Genomic DNA, 20,632 nt, shown 5'->3' with positions numbered 1-20,632 from the left:
CGATTTTTCTTTTATGCCAAAAACCATAAGGCTATTAAGTAAAGATTGTGTTCCATGAAGATATTTTGTAAAAATTTCCACCATAAATGTACCAAAACTTAATTTTGGATTTAGTAATATGCATTGCTAAGAAATTCATTTGGAAAACTTCAAAGGCGATTTTCTCAATATTACATTTTTTGTACCCTCAGATTCCAGATATTCAAATAGTTGTATCTCGGCCAAATATTGTTTTATCCTAACAAACCATACATCAATGGAAAGCTTATTTATTCAATTTTCAGAGGCTGTATAAATCGTAATTTCAAGAAATTGACCCTTGTGACTGGTTTTGTGTTTTCCAGGGTCACAAATGAGTCTATATTCCCTAGTAATTTTTCTCTTGTCCAGGCTGTTAACTGCGGAGACATGATCATTGACTCTTTAGAACTGAATCAGTCTGAATCATGAGCGAATCAGACTGGGTTTGTTAACTGGATCTACTTATTCATTGAAAATATTAAGTGATTTGTTTAGTGGTCCTTACCAAAACATAAAAAAAGACCTTTATTTTCCATTTCAGATAGAGTGGCTCCGAACTAAATCAGTCTGAATCATGAGCGAATCAGACCGAGTTTGGTAATTTAATCTACTGATTCACTGAAAAGATGGAGTGATTTGTTCAGCATTCCTCCCCGCAACACAAAATCGAATTTTAGTTTTTCTGAATTTAGCATTGTGTGTTATTCATACTGTGGTGGCCTCAGCTGGGATATGGGAGCCTGGAATATTGAGCATACTGAGTGCTTGTAGGCATTTCTCTGGGAAAATAACAACCCTTTTTCCTTTATGAACGACAGTGAGAGCATTTCGTATGTGGATTCACATGCCTGGAACACCAAGAGATCGAGACAATGAGACGTGTCATCTCCCAATCCTGACACATTAGCATGGCTGTGTGGGAAAAGGAAGGATATTAGGTTTTAAGAGAATGGTAAAATTGAAAAGAGAGGTGAGGGGGTGGAAGACAGGAAGCTTCGAACCTCATTTTGGAAGGAAGTCATATGAGACTCTGAGGAAGTGATTAAATGTGGTGCCTGTTTGGGACAGAAGGCTATTTTTCATTTGTTATGTGATATTGACTTTTCTCTGTCTTTCTCTTTTTCCCTTCTGTCTGATTCTGTAGGAGAAGAACAAGGACAAAGACAAGCGTTTCCGTCCACTCTATGACATTCCTTACATGTTTGAGGCACGGGAATTCTTGAGAAAGAAGCTCATTGGCAAGAAGGTGAGAGACTTCGTGACATTGTCACACAAACAGACTTTGTCTTTAGTCTTTCTGTATAAATATTTCTTTCTATATGTTTTTCTGTCCATTTCATAAGAATGCGGAGTTCTTTTTTTTCTCTGTTTTTCTGTATTCTGTTTGGAGTCACTGCACACATTGACCACACAGACCTTGAGCTGAGCGACTTTTGTCTATTTTCTTTATATATTTTACTAAGGAAAACAAAAAAAATCACAGCACGAAGCTTATACATGAGAAATGTTCAGATGATTTTAAAACAAATATGTGCATATAGTAGAAGTCATACAGTAGAATTGCTAGACTTATTCCCAACAATATATTAGTTATTACATCTTTATAATGTCCCAAGATTAATGAAGAAAAAATGTTTTCATTGAGAATTACTTGGATAATAAAAAAAATATCTCAGTGAGACAGATGCTTAAAGGGAATAGAATTTTGATGAAAGATAATGGAGAAATATTTTATATTTTATCATTTGGATTAACAGTAAATATTCGATTAGTTGATTTTACAGTACAAATATAATTTTCATGTACATTTTAAATGAATGTTATGAATGAACATGAATAAACAAATGTTAGTATATTCATGGTTTAACATTTAATCCTGAATAATTACAAAAGTTGTTCGTTCATGAAGTCACTGGATTCTGCACAGATGAATGAATGTGTACTGTATTCTGAAAATACTTTGTGATTTCAGGAGTAAATGAAAAATATGAAGTGTTTCCATCTGTGTCACTCAACAAATATAGAAATACTTGGCATCAGAAGTTGTTTGCAGTTTTAATTGGGACAGCAGGGTATAAACTGTTGTGGGATGTTCTGAAAATTGTCATATTGGGAATTATTAAAGAATGATGGGCAGATTGTATAGCTGCGCTTTATTGTCTGTTCAAGACTTTTCACACCCAAACAATTCACTGTTTATGTGCAGAATAATGAAAAGCCCATCCTGCGAGGCCCATTTGATTTAACACCAAAGAAATATGATGGCACATTTCCTCACACACAGACGTTTTCTCATGAATGATCACCAGATGCATGGATTACTAATGCAGCTTTATATCATCCTTGTATGAACGTGAGGCTGCTTTAGAAACCAATATTTTATTGCTGCTGCTTTTTTGTCTGGTTCACTGACCTGGAAGCATGTGAATATTTGACACTAGAGACGGGAAATGGAAAGCAACGAGTTTAATCTCAGATCAGAGTTTGCATTTCCCGTGTATGCACTCAGCGGTAGTCAACAGATAGTTGGATTTATACAACGCTCCGCGTGATAAGATGCCTGTTTGCATATTAATGCAAACAGTGTGGGGATGTTTGAATTCATTCGGAATTTATCCAGTGCAAGACTGCAGCAATCATCTTGAGGATCCAATTTTGGCTCATTAAGTGTCACAGAAGTGCTCTGACATAAATTAGTAGTGCATAGTATTAATCATCTTCAATCTTCAGAATCAAAAGTAGCATCTAAATATTTCTGTGCAGGAAATGTCCTTTTTTTTGTAGCCAGATATTCCATATTGATGTGGACCAAATGCTAAGGTTAAAGCACTGGTCCTTGAAACACATTGCAATTGTGAATTCTGGCTTGACACAGTAGTTACATAAATTAATTTTGATTACATTTTTAAATGCAGCTAACAGTCTGTCTTCAGATTTCTTAAGTTGTTGCTAGGACACAATATGGTGTGAGTATGATGCCTTGTACTGAGGCACGGCATGTTTTAGCATCTCTCCTGCTGCCCTGGCAACTGCTGTGAAAAATCTTAAATGTTCCAACTGTTTAAAAGAGAAATAAAATCTGGGCAATTATAGAAGTTCATAACTATAAAATAGAGACATCATTAAAGACTGATTGTTTTGTTGCTGAAACAGTTCAAATCTAATGACTAATTTCTGCTAGATGAGGGCAGAAGGGACTTTTTCATGCCCAGAACCTTTTGATTTTGTATTTAAGATGCCATTCGTTCTTTACAGGCTGCATCCCAGCTGGTCACAAAGGGTAAGTAGTACTTGACTTTTGTTTCCAGAGTATTAGTGGAAGAGCTTGAACTGATTCTGGTAGATTTGAGGTTGCATCCATCTTCTGTCGCTCTATCTTGACGGTAGTCTTTAAAAAGACGTCCCAGAAGAGGTTGCAGGTCAACTCCCATTGTATCTCTGCGAGTATGTGATCAATATCAGAGTTCAGCGGCACAATCAGCAAGAGAAGATCAAAGGAAAAGAGGTAGAGAAGCTCCTCAAGCCCCAGTCAGCCGCAGCTCTGAAGCGTGTCATCCATTTCAGATCGTGTTTCTTCTTTTGAAAGGATGGAGAGAATGAGTGGCATTCACTAGCAGTTGCTAATGGAGGAAAATCTGTGGAGAAGTGCATTTCCTCTTCGGTATTGAAACAGAACTTCCCGGTGACATAATCCAAAGCTAGATTTGGCTAACTTTCTAAGTAGCGCCTCTGTAGAGGGTCTCTGCCTCAGCAAAAAAGTCAAATGAAAATGTTGCATTAATCCACTTATCAGGAAAGAGCACGTTTGGATAATCCTGCCCGCTCAAAGTGCCTCCTGTTATGTGGGTGTGAGCGTTCTCGTGTGTGTGTGTGTGTGTATGTGAGGTGTTAACAAGAAGCAGAGACTGAGTGGAATGTCAGTGTCAAGCGTTTGATGTCTGTATTTATGAAGTTATGTTCCAGGCAGGCAGGTGCTGCTTTGTTTTAGTTTGTTAGTTTATATGGAAGATGTGCTGAGTTTTCACATGTTGCCCTGATGCACATTGAGGCTACTGCGGTAGAGCGGTGCAGACTTCATTCATCTTTTCCCTCTACTTCTGCTTTAGAGGGAATTACAGTGTCGTGTGAGACTAGCAGCTCACTTTTAATCCATGAAATATGTATTACAGAGTTTCATGACTACACCTACCCTCACTGCATTAGACTCCTCTCACAGGGACTTAAGCTTGCAAAGAGCAGGTTTGGCTGTGCACATATCAGAGATGCACATGTATGCTTAGGCTAGACCTTCAGTTTGTGATACAAGTTTGGAAATGCCCCCGCCCACACATAGTAGTAGTAGTAGTAGTAGTAGTAGTAGTAGTAATAATAATAATCATAATAACAATCATAATAAACATAATAATAATCATAATAAACAATTGTATTGTTGGTGATAATTGCATTACAATCATAATAAACATAATAATAATCATAATAAACAATTGTATTGTTAGTGATAATTGCATTGTTTTGATAACAGTAACTCAAATCAATAATTATAATGTATAATAAAAATTAAGTTGTAAATAATAATAACAAACAATTGTATTGTTAATGATAATTGTATTGTTAATTTAATAACTAGCTCACATAAAACAATCAATAATAATCATAATAATAATCATAATTATAATAAACTAGTAGATCAAATTAATAAATACATTGTATAATGATGCTATTACAATAAATATAACAGTAATAAAAACAATAACAGTAATCTGACAGTTATAAAAATAATAATTACCATATTTATCAAATTATTGCTATATCTTTATTGTTATTAAGAATGGACTAAGTCATTTTATCCACAATTGGCATTGATGGCAGAGTATTTTTTTTTTTTTTTTTTTTTTGCATTTGGAGTGCAGTTCACATTGCATTTCATGCAATACATCTGTGGCAGACAAACGCACATTATTTTGTGTAAATTTAGGTTATGAATCCACACTGTCGAAAACATGAACAGGGAGTTTTCTCTTCCTGACTAATTATCTAATTACTCACAGTCGTTATCGCGTTGATGATTCACACATGCCACTGTTTGAACCCAGATGTACAATGTGAAAAGAGTCCAGTGGGGCAGGCAGCGAAATCCATCTCTGGTTTGGCCAAAGCAGTCAAACCAAGTGTGAAAGCATCCTTGCTGTACATGCACCAGGTCAATCTTTCTGCATTTCCCCGAGACATTTCAGTGGACCTGTCTATGTTTTGACGGATGCTTCACCATTAGCAGCATTTCTGTCTTCGGCATTCTCTTCTTACTGGTTCTGTCTGGGCTTTTCTGAAACCCTCCATTGCTGTTGTCCTTCAGTCAGATCTTTCCATTCAGACATGACTCTAAAAGCCCATTTAATCTGTCATCTGCTTCCCAAATGGGCCTCTTCTTTCTCTCGCTTATTCATTTTCTTTTTCTTCATAAGCACATTTGCTCTTCTGAACAAGCGGGAATCGCTGGCGCTTTGTTTCTTAAGAAGGGCATGTTGTCGTTCAACCAAGCTCATTACTCCTGCCCAATGGTGCGGAGCTGTCTGTGCCTTTCTAAGAGAGAACTGGAGAGTAGAAGTAGAGGGGATGAAAATGCAATCGTGTTTTATTTGTTGATGAAACCCTAAACTCCTGGGGTAAGAAAATGAGTGTCCACAGGATTCCCCCACCTAATGAACTTCCATTATGTCCATTAGACTGAGTTACATTTTCATTTTGAGGAGAATGAATTGGAGGGATAAATGGAATTTACAACTTTACATACAACTTTAGGAATTAGTTCAAAGCATGGAACTTTATTTTGCCATGTAAATAGTCTTATTTCAAGATTTAATTTTGATAGGCAGTTGCATGCTCTTTGTCCTGTTTTCATAAATCTACATTTCCAATATATCATATGGATCAGTACTGCAAAACATGTCTAAATCTGAGCACCTCCTTTAAACTGTTAAAGAAATAGTACACCCAAAAATGAAATATTTGTCATTTACTCACACTCATGTCATTCCAAACCTGCATACGTTTCTTTGTTGAACACAAAAGATATCTTGGTTCCCGAAACCCTTGTGGGCACTGCGCTGTTGCGCTACGGGCGTCCCAAGTTCGAATCCTGGCTTGAGGACCCTTCCCCATCCCGCCCCCTCTCTCACTCCCACTTTGCTTCCTGTTTCATCTACACTATCCTATAACAATAAATGCAAAAAAAAAGATAAAATGAAGATATTTTGAGGAATTTAGAATCCCGAAACAGTTGTTGGTCCCCATTGCCCTCCACAGTAGGGGACCATCAACTGTTTGATTACCAGCATTCTTTAGAATATTTTCTTTTGTGTTCAAGAAAGAAACTCTTACAGGTTTGGAAGGACATGAGGGTGAGTATGAGTTTTGGGTGAACTCTCCCTTTAAGCTTTCGATTTGACCAGTTTTCTAAAGCATTGCAAGAGTAGTCTTGTCCATTTGGTGTGCTTGCCATCAATTCATTGTATAACTAACTTGAATTACATAAGGATTCTTCAAGTTTACTAGGACACCGCTTTATTTTAGAGATACACACTGAAATTGATTGGTCCTGATCATACGGTTCACTCTCATCAGTCTCTTGACAGGTGGTAAGTGCTTTGGCACATGCCTGATTTCTGTGAGAAACTACACACGTGCACTAATGCATTATGCTCATCCATTCTGTAACCGGATGTAATCAATCCTCCCGTTCCCAGAGGCCATGGGTGTGGCATTCGGTCAGGTGAAGTCTTCGTCCTTGGGTTGTTATTGGTGCCATCCCGATTAATGACTGATCTTCCCCCCTGCGTGTCAAGACAGATGGGAGATCCAGCTTACTATTTCAGATTAGCTTCCAACCCTCTGTTTGCTCTGAACTGATTGAACGAAATTGGCCAGCTCACAGCCTCCTATCTCTGAATATCTCAACGCGGCTTCTTATTTGCTCCGAGCTAACAAGAAGATCCTGAATGCGATGCCCCCTCCGGGGTGATCCGATGACCTCTGTGAGAGTTTGACACAAATGGAGTTGATTTCTTAACCTGGAGCAGTTTGGTGTGAAATAATCAGCTTTAGTTATTCTCTTCCCTTCTGCTTACCTCTGTCACCATCAAGTGAAATGGTTACCGGTCCCCGCCTCTTTCTCGCTTCATGATAAACAGTTTCCATGTTTGGTTTGGCTTCCTCTGGGGAGATATATCGTCTAGCCTGACATGATTCACACTGACTCTGGGTGACCTTGGAAAGTAGCCCACAGTCATGCTTGTACACACACCAAACCCCTTGCTAGATGCCCTAACACAATTTGTCCACTCTGAAAGGCCTGTAATCCATTTTTTTTTCCTTTACAGCCAGCTTTTCGCTTGATTTGCAATCCTGTACAAAGATATTAAATTCAGAGTTTGATGTGTTGCTCTTTCTTGGCATAATTCTGTCATGTTTAATGTGACATCATAAAACAGGGTTACAGTGCAGTTCTCTGTGTCCTCACGTGTGGATTCAATGGTCAATTTATCTCCATAGCTGAGCCCCTGACTGGCTTATAGTGTGTGTACGTAGGCCTTATTTCTTGGCCCTACATCAACTCTGCTTGAGATTGAACCATTTTGTTTTGTCTTTACAGGTTAATGTCACGGTCGATTACATCAGAGCTGCCACCAGTGCCATGGAAACGGGTGGCGTCCCAGCTTTCCCAGAGCGCACCTGTGCTACAGTGACCATTGGAGGAATGTAAGTAAACTAACTAGTTACCAAATCAGTTCTGCTTTTTGGCTCTTTCAAACCTTCTCTGACTCTCTATGATGAAAAGAAAAAACACTTAATGGTTTCATGTATACTATTATTCAAAAGTTTTGAGTTCAGTTATTATTATTTATTATTTTCTTATTCTCTTGTAGACTTTATATAGACTTATTCTCACCAAGTCTACATTTAATAAAAAATACAGTAAAACAGTAAAATTGTGAGAACAATTTAAAATGACTATTTTATATACATCTTAAAATATATATATATAAAAAAAAATTTGAATCTATATCTGTAATTTTATTTCTGTGATGGCAAAGCTGAATTTTCCAGTCTGAATTTTCAAAGCTGAATCACTCCAGTCTTCAGTGTCACATGATCCTTCGAAAATCATTTTAATATGCTGATAAAGTGCTCAAGAAACATTTTGTTTCTGTCGATATATGCTAGTGCTACATTTTTGGAAACCATGATATGCTTTTTTCCGGATTCTTTGACTAGAAAGTTCAAAAGACCAACATTTATTTGAAAAAGACATTTACAATGTTACAAACAATTTCTGTCACTTTTGATCAATTGAATGTGTCATTGTAAGTATTTTTTTTTTCTGACCTTAAAAAACGATTAGATCGTAATCTAACTCATGCAATATATTTCAAGTCATATGCTGATAATTGTGTGAGAACAGCATTTTCCCCTCTATTAATCCTTGTACCATTGCTTCTGGATAGTCATTGAGTTTAAACATTAAATTGATCAAATCATTCCGATTTCGAAATCAAATTAAAAGTTTGGTTTTAAATTTGGGTCTATTCTTTACACAGTAGCTGTTGCTCTTCAAATGTGAGGCGTCTCAATTGACAACCAACAGAAAAAGACACCGGTTACTAAGAAAGAAATTGAACCATAAATAAAATCTGAATGTTTCTTAACAATCTTCTTAATCTAAGAATTGGGACTGCTGTATGCTTTATTACCCTTTATGACTCCTCTGTGAATTCAAATGATTCTTGTTCACCCTTGTGATGTGGATGTGTGATCTAGCACACTGTCCCTTATTAGGGTAAGTGAGGCCAGGCACATGAGTCTGGGGTGGTATTGCGCCTCAGGCTGTGATTACCCAACCATGCCCCAGTGCTTGGCGTTAGAGCATTGTGGGTAACAGGTGGTCACATCGCCTGAGGGCTCAGCTGCTTTGCTGCATCTTGACTCTTCGCTGATTCGGAATCAGTTCTTTCCAGGATTTCCCATAGTGCCATAAATGTTTTAAGAGCCTGAACTGATCGTAGATCTGTAAAAATTCATGACAGCACAGACAGTCTGTCAGGCTGATGCAATGGGTTACTTTTCAGTAAACATTAGATTTTTGGAAACATGGTGAAATAGGACTGACATATGAAGTATGGTTATCAGTGCTTGCAATTTCTGTGTTTTGTTTTGTCAGTGTACAGTTTTTTTTTTTTTTTTTGGTTTGACTGCTTAACCTCATAAGTCCCCAGCTTTTCATATTCTATTTTGTGCCTCTGAATGTTTGTGTATTTAAAGAGAGGCTCATGTTGAGCACTTGCAGAAACTGTTTACCACTCTTCCTACGATACCAGCAGTGCGCTTTGGTTTTATTCATGTTTTTGCCCTTTTGTTTTTATTAGCAAAACTTGACAGAATGCCTCTTGCTCTTGTTTGCTGTGCTCTGCAATAGGGGAATGCAAGCTGCTTGCTGAAGGCAATATCTGTGTTGAAAAATGGCAATGAGAAATGCATTTGCCACTTTGCTTGCAGGGCACCAGTCTTGCTTGTTGTGATCAATTATGTTTCAGTTCGGCAAATTAGGCCTTAATCAATCTCACTCAATGCTCTCCTTCAAACAATGTGCAAACTGAAGTCTATAGATTATCCTGAAATAGTTGCATAAATTGATTAATTTAAAATAATCACAGATTTCTATAATCAATGAGATTATTTGTAAGCTTATATTTTCACATGGAATCTCCAAATTTAATGTGGAAATGGCAAAGAGTATTTTAGCCTTCACCATCCCGCCCCCTCTCTCACTTCCAGTTTTATATGTCTAAAATGTGTTTGTGTGTAAAGTGTTGCAAGGCACCTTGGAACAAACATCTGATTCTGTTTTAATCTCTTTGTAGAAACATTGCTGAGGCTCTGGTCAGTAAAGGTCTCGCAACCGTGATCAGATACCGTCAGGACGACGATCAAAGATCTTCCCATTACGACGAGCTCTTGGCGGCAGAGGCAAGGTGAGTCAAAACACTAAAATAAAACCGCCGGCTAGCGAATGTGGGCCATATTCCCACACACTGAGTAGGAGAAGCCGTCTGTGAAATGGAGCCATTTTGTTCTGTGCAGTAAGTCATGGCTTGTCTGGTTAGCTCTCATTTCATGGGGGCAATATCAGTCCCGGAGCTTATACCTCAAGCACCAGCACTAAAGCATTGCTCTTTTATTCTTTGTCTAAGAATATAATTATATAGATTTGTGGTGCTGAGATTTCAAGGGTGGTTTATTGCACACAAAGTGATTCGGATCTCTTGGTCTGCAATAGATGGGACGACTCTAGAGAGAAAGAGACTTGCTGCTGCTTATCTGCGGCTCTTTCTTTTCCATTTCTATTCTTCACTCTTGGTGTTGCTCTCGAAAGCGCACATGCATTCACACACATCTCCTATATTTTCTTGTCCTTCGCTCTCTGGGTAATGCTTCCCTGTGGAGCCGGCAGAGATGGGAGGTTTGCGGGCCTCAAATTTATTTTTAGCAGAGATTGCTGGTCGTTACCCTACATCCTCTGAGAAATCAACCTCAGGACGAGCTCTCTCTCCCTTCCTCTATTTTTCACGCGTTTGATTGGACACCAGGGAGGTTATAGCCACAGATACATCTGCCTTAAAGAGGCCAAAGACGCATCAGTCATTCCTCCTGTATCTACTGTAATGTGCAGGCATCACCACTCAGCAACCACTATTACACTGATCGAGCAGTCGACACACACAAAAGACACGGTATACATTCCCATGTGTAATGGATGAGAGCTGCTGGCCTATAAATGTGATTTGTTGGCTCTTTTGTGGCAGGGATGAATGAATGGGTGGGTTTGTTAAGGGGTTTGTCTCTCAGGCTGGGGGAGAAAAGGTTCTATGTTCTGGGGGCCCATTGTAAATATTTAAATTGTAACAGTGCTTGAATCATTGCAGGGCGATCAAGAACGGTAAAGGACTTCACAGCAAGAAAGAAGTGCCCATTCACAGGGTGGCAGACATTTCAGGGGTAAGCTTTTGCTTTTATTTGCTTCAGTTGCTATTTGAGTCTGATTCATAAAGATGTATTTCAGTCATTACGGCTATTTTGTTTACTTAGGAAAGATATTCTCTGCTAAAGCTGTAAATTATATAATGTTTGGCTGCTTTTGTTTTCAGTTTCGAATAAGATTACATTTAATCAATTTGACTTCAAAATCACAAATTGAACTCAAATATCACTGTGAAAGTGCCAAAAAGAATTTGTCTGGGACTGAGCATGACCTATGACAGTATGTTCTCAATGTTGAATGTCTTTACCAATGTCTTCTGTATCCCAGAATCCTCTCTCAAATCGTTGATGTTAAATCTTCGTCCTCCGACAACTGATTTATTGCTGCATTACGGTCCTGACCATTAAATTAATGAACGCCTCTCTAAATATAGTCTTTCTGCCCATAAAGTCATCATGCTCGTAGCTCTAAATTTGTTTTTAGATGAATCTGTTTGGGTGCCTTACCAAATGAAGATTAAATTTTACTTGGCTTGTAAATGTCATTTGCTGGGTGACAGGCTTGTTACTTGGTGTGAAGCAACTGACGTTTAATAGTCGCTGACTTCCTGTTCACCTCTCCTCAACTCTCTCCTTCCTCTCTGTCTCATCTCTGCGTTTATGAATGAGCTGCTTAGGTTTAATGAAGTATATGGCAGCTGTCTGCAAACTTTTTCAGGATGTTATTTATATCCAAGTTTGTGTGGGAGGCATTTAGAGAGAAAGAAAAGTGTCACTCTCAAACACTAACATTCTCATTTCTCATCCAGAAACAAGATTCCCTCGTTATATGACTGACAGTCAGAGTAATGTCATTTGGACTGGGACTATGTCGTTGGTTTGAAAGGACCATTTATCTTTGGATGTGTTTGTTTTCTTTTCTCTCTTATTTTTTCTTTTGCTGTCTTTTTCTTTGTGTGGGTCGTGGCTGTTGTTCCCGCTGTGATGGGTTGCCCAGTTGTGCTGGGTCACAGGAAGCAGTTATATTTAAAGTGAAATCTGAAGTGTCTCGGTTACACACCTGTCAATCAGAAATATGGCCAGTCTCACTTCTAAAAGTACACCCTTGGTCAGGACACTCTTGAAATAGAGCTGCCCTACTCCCATAATATCTCATAGTAGCTGCTTTACCACCGTCGGCAAGAAGCTCTGCTGTGCTTCACTAAAACCTGCCCTTTACATGCCTCTCTGGAACAATGTCATGCAACCTCTATCATTTCACCAACAAAGAGAAATTATCAGAAAACGAATTAGAAATAAGTTACTGGAACTAGTACGATCACAAAACGATCATGATAAAAAGCAACCGTTTGTTTGCATGCTTTAAAGATTTAAATCCAAAAGCATCAATGTTTTACAATAATAAGTGATGCATTGATCATAATGAATTAATTTATCAGGATTGAAAATTAGTCACACAGAAATAAAGCGGTATGAACATAGCCTACCTACTTCGACTACTAGTCGAGTCTGTTTATTTGTAGTCACAATATTTATTCGTCTGACCAAAAAACCCAGGCCATTGGCCCTGTGGAAGCACCAAGGAGGCACGATCAAGCCCCGAAAGTGACAGTGGAAACGGACTGCCCCTTGCACGCATTAGCATGCCTGCTTTTGGCCCGACAGTGTAAATGCGGCTAGTGTAAAAAACTGTTATCTTCTACTTGGCCTGTAAACCAGCCAAGGTAACCACTGAAGGCACAGGTGCAAAAAAGTTATGCAATCAATAAATAAAATAAGGGTGCTGTTTTAGTGCAATTATATTAATAGGGCCTATGTTGCATTAATGAATGAATTTTTATTGCATAACTATTTTTGTATCGCAAAAAATCAATACATTTAAATTTTGTAAATGTTCTTTAAAATGGCCCATACTACTTGGAACAAGCTTGACTGCTTTACATACAAATGGCTGGTTAGCATTCACCAAAGCATTTTGCAGTGCGCTTTTAGAGTTCCTCTGAAATCCTTCCCCAGCTCCACCTGTATAAATCTGCTACGGATTTTTAGATGTGCTATTTTTTTACAGCAGCAGTATGTCTTAAAAGACCTCACAGCACCGTATCGGTGTATCTGTTGGCAGTAGCAAGTTCTTGTACTTATTCTTTGCTTAGCAGTAGCGTAACAGATCTAGTATTCCGCCAAGAATAAATACATTAACATTGTCATATCCATTATTGTGGTAGACCGATATTGGTTTTGTGACAGCCAATGCTAATATCTTGGAGTGAATGGTGGCCAATATAAAGCCAATATAATTGTATTTTAAGTAGTATTTAAAAAAATTGAAATCATTTAAAAATAAACACTTTAGATGACAAAGTATTTTTTACAAGTAATTAATACAAATATAATTAAAAAGGAAGTAAACACTCCATATTCTGGGAAGTTTGTGGGCATTGGGAATCATATTTTTTCAAATAAAGCAGAGGTAACACTCGTTTTTCCATACAGCACACTGTGTAAATGACATGAATATGACAGTAGGCAAATGCATGAAGCACAGAATAATTTGAAATCATGAATTTAATGTTTATAGCATTCAATTTGCACAGAACATCATGCAGGATACACATGCACACTTCACAGGATCTCACAACTGGATTCAACTAAGTTTGCTAGGCTTGTGAAATAAATATTCATTAGCCATTCAAAGATTTGTCTAAATGATATAAATGCATGTTTGCTGAATGCTGACGGCAAATGAGAAAGTATTATAATGTTTGCCTTTCTATTACTAATAATATAAAAGCAATCGCTATAATACTATGTGTACATTTTAATCCCTTTGTTTAACAGTTCTGTTGGATTATTAGACCGACTTCTATCCATATTTGACAGAACTGTTAACGTGGAAAGCGAACGAGCACTGTATGTGAACAAATGTGAATGTGACACAGAATGTGAGCACAGTGTGCTCAGGCGCTGCCATTTTTTCAGCCATCAAAATAAGTCTCGTCTTGAGCGCATCAGCCAAACAGAAAAAAATATCGGCCAGAAAAATACCAAATATCGAACGATATATCAGACTTAGCAATATATAGGTGGCCCACTAATTCATTACCATGCAAAATTTTCAGAGATGTCCTGATAGAACTGCCCTCATTTTTTATTTCAAATGTTGTTTAAACACCTCCTGATGTTTTTACTGACTTGTTTCTTCCTTCCTCTCTATTCTTGCACAGGAGACACAGAAGGCGAAACAGTTCTTGCCATTCCTGCAGAGAGCGGGCCGCTCGGAGGCTGTGGTGGAGTACGTGTTCAGTGGCTCCAGACTCAAGCTCTACATGCCCAAAGAAACATGTCTCATCACCTTCCTGCTCGCTGGTAAGTGTCAGTCGGCCTCGGCCTGTCAACTATGCCACCATCTGTGACCACATAACGACCACAATGTGGCAGCTGACCGCTGTTGCACCACCAGTCTAACACACTCTATTTTGTTCAATGCTCTAATATTTCAAGGAGCAGTTCACCTAAAACAAAAATTTCAATCTGTTAGGTGTTTTTTTCCCCTGTTATTCAACAAAGGCAAAGATTATCTAAATGTTCAAGCTGCTTTCGTGCATACAATGGAAGTGGTTGGTGACCAGGGGCTGTGAAGCTCCAAAAAGCATCATAAAAGTGCTACATATGACTCACTTTATTACTTCAAAAGCAGTTGAAAGACTGTAATGCTATTCACTGAAAATCTTGCCTTGAAATCTCACCTAACGACCATAATCATCATTCACTTTCACTGTGGAAAAAAATAATTAAAACTTCTAGAATTTTGCTTTAACTCGCTTTGTGTTCCACTGATGAAAAAAAAAACATAGAGGTATTGAAAGACAAGATGGTGACAGGGCTTAAAGTTCTCCAGCACCATGCTGGATTTCTGGCGTGCAGCATTTGGCTGCAGAAAAAAGAAAAGAAAATCCTACATTTAAAATAAAAAAAATAAAAAAACTATCACTTTTGAGTCCAAGAGTTTGCCTAAAGGGAACAATCCTCTCATACCTGCAAGTGGTATGAGAGGAGCAGCTTTCACTCTTAACCAAACTAACACTACTAGCCAATCCGAATGTTTTGCTCTTATTAAAACGAGAAGCACATAATGGTATCCAACTGCAGAGTCGCAGCCCTGATGAATGGACAACCGTGACCAAAAAGCTGTGAGGCACAATGGTCAAAGATGTCCCTCTAGCGCATATTTACACAGAAAAGCAAATTATAAAGCAGTGGAGATTTGTAAACAGCTCAGAGTAGTCATGCCATCTCCATAAGAACCATATGATTGCCAGAACATATTTACCGGGATTTTTGAAAAGGTCCTGTTCACACATGATCTATTAATAGTAACTTGCCAGTAATTTACCAGTGAAGACTGTATGTGTGAAAGGGGCTAAACTCTTATATGCTGTGAATGTTAATTAACGTTCATCTGGAAAAACACTGCATTATCTCATTGGATTTGTAGCATAAGTCATTCATAGACCTTTGCCAACACAGGAGAATACATCTACCTATGTCTAAGTATGCCATGTATTGTACATCGCGATTTCAATACAGACGTTTCTGACTGTGGCCAAATATTAAAATTGAATGGATTTAAACATAGTTTTATCACGCTGTAAAGTTAAACATCACCAGGCAGTTTGCGCCCTCTGCAGATATTTGTTTTAATACAAAATGTTCTTAAAGTTGGTTATGTTCATATTATGTATAGGCATATTACTTCATGTATTTTGTGTTGTTCAATGCAATTATGTAATTTCTTGGTTTTGATATTTTATTTGAGCCAATTATTATTGCCTTATCGTTAGTTTATATATAAATAGTTATACTAAAGCCTGGTTTTCGCTTAGGTCTGTGTGTTACTAAAAAATATCAAAATAATCAGATTACTTGATTACCAAAATAATGATTATTTACAGCCCTAGATTAGTTAAAATATTTTTAAATACAACTGCATTGTTTTACTTTTGTAATAAAAACAAATATTTTGTCATTGAAAATTTCTTAAAAATAGTATTAAAATATTATGATGTAGTGAACCAAGTATCTGTATTTTGTCCCCTCTTGAGCAAAGTGTATCGCACACCCTTAGTGTTGATAAGCGGTGATATAGCTCATCATTTTCCAAGTGTATGATGATAGATATCATTCTTCAGGTCAACCATATATTCATGAAAAAAAATCAGTTTGAATAAAGAAAGCAATAACTTTGCCATAGTATTCTTTCAAATTTGTTTTGAAATTTGAATTTAAAATTTAAAAAGAGGGAGGGCTGAGAGCCGTGACGTAGACACGAAGCGCAGAATTTAAGATGGAAGTTTAGGTTAGGGAAATCGAAAATGATAGCTGATATGGAGACATGGGATGCTATTCGCTCTGTTGTGGAGAATATTCCCGGCATTTGCCAACTGAAGCCTGAACAAGAGTGTTTGTTTCACATTTTGAATGGAGGTGAAGTTGTGGCCCTACTCCCGGGTCCTGACCGGTTTTGGGAAAAGTTATATTTATCAACTGTTACTGATCGTTAGCGAGAAGCTAGGGTGGCCAAAGTCCATGAAGGCGATATTTGTGATTGTGAACTGCCATGTTCACGCTGATATTTCGTTTGGTTTTGTTTTCGCACCATACCTGTGTTTACAGTGGAAGTGTGAGGTGGCTGAGCCGGCAAATAACATGCGTCATAACTAAACGTTATGTGATTAGCCCACCCCCCCCCCACGAGAATGAAAACGCTTGTCAATTATGCCCTTCGAGACTCTGTCTACGAAGCAAAGCGAAGTAGCAGAGTTTGGTATTACCAGGCTAGTGGTAAGTGATGACATAATTTTCATTTTTGTAAGAACTATTCATTTAATAATTCATAGATGTTTATCTGTGAGATACTTTTTGTGGAAGGGTTTTTTTCTCCTCAAAGATGCTCTGCTAGTGGAGATTTGAGACCAAATAGCTTCTGTCCTTCCACTCTGACCTACGGAGGCTGGTGTTTTCTGGGAGGTCTGGAAAGCGGATCTTTGTGCAGGCGTTTTGTCTATGCTTCTGACCCCCCAAAGGCAAGATAGGGATCCGAAGGGCTCAATATGATGGAAGGTTAAGTGTCACATTTGCTGGCTGTGAGGTCCTGCTACTAGGCATCTGTTCTTCCCCTTGAGTTTCCTCACCCTCTCTGTGTGGAACATATATGTGGATGTGCTTGTGTGAAAGAATCTGAGCAGGTACAGATATCACCGCTGCACATCAGGGAAGGTGGTGGAGCATCTGTAACTGTTGACCTTTAATCATTGCTCTGCAAGTAGCCAATTGCCATTCTTGCTAGCACATTTGTGGGTTTTTAAACATTTGTGTTGCCAAATGCTTCTCTCTCTTGCCATTTTTATATACAGTGTTTCCCACAGCCTTACACTCTATTTGTGGCGGCACTCCCCCTCCCCCATATATACATATATGCAAATTCATTTTCTGCCAGCATGAGGAGCTTTAGCGGGAGAGATAGAGGTTTCTCCGGTAACGGCTGCAAAGCAGCGCTGACTGAGCTCACAAACGATGCCTTATCAAGCATAACTTGCAAGATTAAATGAAAGTGAAATCAAAAAATTTTCAAAATACAGTTGGTTTCCTTCTGAAATACAATGATATAAAAACACCCGCAACGGTTTTTGATTTTGAAACGTGCCGTGCACATGTTTATTCAATGAAGTCAAAGCCATTTGGAAAATCTATTTGTGGCGGTCAGTTTTGATATTGTGGCGGCCCACCACAAATAAATCAGTGTGTGGGAAACCCTGATATATATTATGACATTTCAATAACAATATACATTACCATTCAAAAGCTTGATGTAAATAATATAAATATAACGAATAAATGAAACTCTAACAAATGTAACAAACAATGCTGTTTTTTCAATTTATCCCCTGAAAAAATATTCTCTGCTTTTTTCAACATTAATAATGTTTTTCTTTTTCTGTAGAAAATCAGATTGCTAAAAGGATTTCTGAAGGATTGTATGGCTGGAGTAATGATGCAAAAAATTGAAAGTTAGCTTTGATTTGTTCCTAATAAACTGTTTAACTGCACTCGCAAGTCGCAAGTGAATATTAAATTATGTTGTGGGATAAATATATTCTAAATAAACTACAAACATAAAATTATATAGATTATTTGGTCCTCTCATTCTTTCTTGTAACACCTCCCTCTGTGGCACAGCTGACTGAGAGGCTCATTATGCAGGCCTTTGTCTTCTCAGGTGTAAATCACAATGATATTCATGATAGTTGACGCCTACTCGCATATGACTTTTACTAACAAAAAGTGTCTTAGAAAATTTAAATCAATATATTGTTTTCTGTGAGTGAACAAGATGATTTTCACATAATTTAGAAAGAAAAATTCTAGGCTACAAGCTCCAGGTCTCAAAAGTCTGGGGAACACATGTTCTGTATGTATTTTATTGCATTATTCAAGTGATTTAACATTTTTAGTTTTTCACTAACCACGCATAACATTTTTTTTTCTCAAAAACACAATCATGTACATGCTGCTCACATATTATTATAGCCCAGTTTGTGCTGATTACAGTGAGATTAGACTTTCGTCCGTTACAATTTCGTCCTGACAGACATCAGTGACCTTCCTATCCCGACCTCCGTATCACTCAGAACAAGCCACTGACTGATTTGTGTTATTTCTGAGGAGTTTATTTCTGTCTTCTCACCATCCGGTCTAATTATTCACCCTGAAAACAGAGAAGAGACGCCCATCTATTTCAGCATTCCTCCATCCTTCCATTTATTTGTCTCTCCTTTCCCCAACTGAGAACAAACACCCTCCACCCCCACCGTGCTTAATTGTGCATATCGTCATTGGAGATATTTCAATTAATTTGGTCATTTGTTCCTGAGTGTGTCTTTTGTGTTTTCCTTCCTCCATTTGTTCCTTTTGTAATTTTTTACAAAATTACAAAATGCCTTGCCTTATCACTCCACTTTTTCTTATTTTCTGAAATGGTTCATTTTTCAGATGCCTTTTCTCCTGTTTGCCTCATCTCTCTTTCTTGATTGTGCGATTTGATCATGTAGGCTGGGATGTTTCGTGCAGCTGTTTGTTTGAGGGTTTGAGTCAGATTCAGCTGATAGTTTTTGGTTTGTGTTGAAAATGAGCCCCATTTTTCACCGTCGTAGGAAGTTTGGGATCTGGTCTCCTGACACAGCTCTTTCTGATGTTTCTAGTCTTGTTTAAGTATTTGTGGAAGCCATTTTTCTGTCAGAAAAAGGAAAGGAATGACAGCACCATGGGCTGTGAAATGTGCTACAGCACATATGAAAGAGCTTTAGCAGTTCAAGAGGTTATTGACTTTATGACATACAGGGCAGTGCACCATAAACTCACCAGTGTAGACTGTTTGATTACCTGCAGGCCTTTATCTGCACTCTATTTTTATGATTTTATGGTTGCCTGTTGAAGTCTTATATCTGTATGTATCCAATGGGTCAAGGTTTGGCTAGTCAACTGCTAGTAGATGCCATAAGTTAACCTTGTAGGGATAGTTCACCTGCTTACCCCCAGTGTGTTTGCGTCTTCAGCCTCCACGTGAGGCGTCATCGTGCTTTATGGCAAATTGCAGACTTCTAATTGCATTACCACCACCTATCTCTCGAGTGGACCATTGAGATTGTAGAAAGAGTGTCAATGGTCCATTTGAGAGATAGGAGGTGGTAATGCACTTATAAGTCTGCGATCTGACAATTTTTCTACTGCCATAAACAGTCACCTACATCTTGGATGCCCTGGGGGTGAGCAGATAAAAATAAAATTTTCATATTTGATTGAACTACCCCTTCAAATTTTGACCACGTGGACCTTTATCAGAAATTTAAATCTCATAAAGCTCTTTTTGCTTTTTCACTTTTTTTTTTTTTGTCTGCTGACTATATTCATCATAATTATTTACAATCGAGGTATGTAATCTTAAATCTATTCCAATGACAGTGTCATTTCCACAACTTCTCAAATACTCAATGCGGTGTTCAATGACATTCCTTTGGCGTAAATTGCATTTTATATTGAATATCCAAGTACTAGTCAAGTTTACAAATCCATTTTTGGGCATAAGTTGGTGTGTATATACATATACATATACACAGACTTTTACACTGTAAAAAATTATATTGGGTTATGCCTTTCTCACAAATTGTCAAGTTTAGATTATCGTAGTTATATTATCCATGACCCAAAACATGAATTAAGAAAAAAAAATAATCTCATTTAATAAATACCAAATTTCAATATTTTAGTTTAAATATGACCCCCGGGATGTGCCCTTTTCCTACTTTGAGGAATTTTTGTCAATTACATAGGAGGTGGGGTTTGTGTCTGTGTGTTCATACAAACAGACAGTTTTTCCAAATGATTGATAAATTAGACCACAGAATGTAGTAGTCCAATCAACGGGATCCTCTGCCTTCAATGGTTGAAAGGTCAGACAATGCCAAAGATTTAATAGAAGGAGAGAGAGACAGGCGTGCTTCCTGTCACTCAACCCTCCATTACA

At 37.8% G+C, this 20,632-nt stretch overlaps 1 protein-coding gene across 4 annotated transcripts in view; it reads left to right on the top strand.

Moving 5' to 3' along the window:
- LOC132105845 (staphylococcal nuclease domain-containing protein 1) overlaps positions 1-20,632 on the top strand; it is a 71,334-nt gene that overhangs the window by 31,361 nt on the left and 19,341 nt on the right. For 3 of the 4 annotated variants that reach the window (XM_059511285.1, XM_059511286.1, XM_059511287.1), the window contains exons 11-15: positions 1,166-1,267; positions 7,670-7,776; positions 9,936-10,046; positions 10,998-11,070; positions 14,277-14,418. In XM_059511285.1, coding sequence (XP_059367268.1) covers positions 1,166-1,267; positions 7,670-7,776; positions 9,936-10,046; positions 10,998-11,070; positions 14,277-14,418 — 535 coding nt within the window. Of the gene's footprint in view, positions 1-1,165; positions 1,268-7,669; positions 7,777-9,935; positions 10,047-10,997; positions 11,071-14,276; positions 14,481-20,632 lie in introns of those variants that run through there. The other variant, XM_059511288.1, reaches the window with a different exon arrangement.

Source organism: Carassius carassius, chromosome 26, assembly GCF_963082965.1.
Source record: "Carassius carassius chromosome 26, fCarCar2.1, whole genome shotgun sequence".
NCBI lineage: Eukaryota > Metazoa > Chordata > Actinopteri > Cypriniformes > Cyprinidae > Carassius > Carassius carassius.
This window is presented reverse-complemented; position numbering and strand designations above follow the sequence as displayed.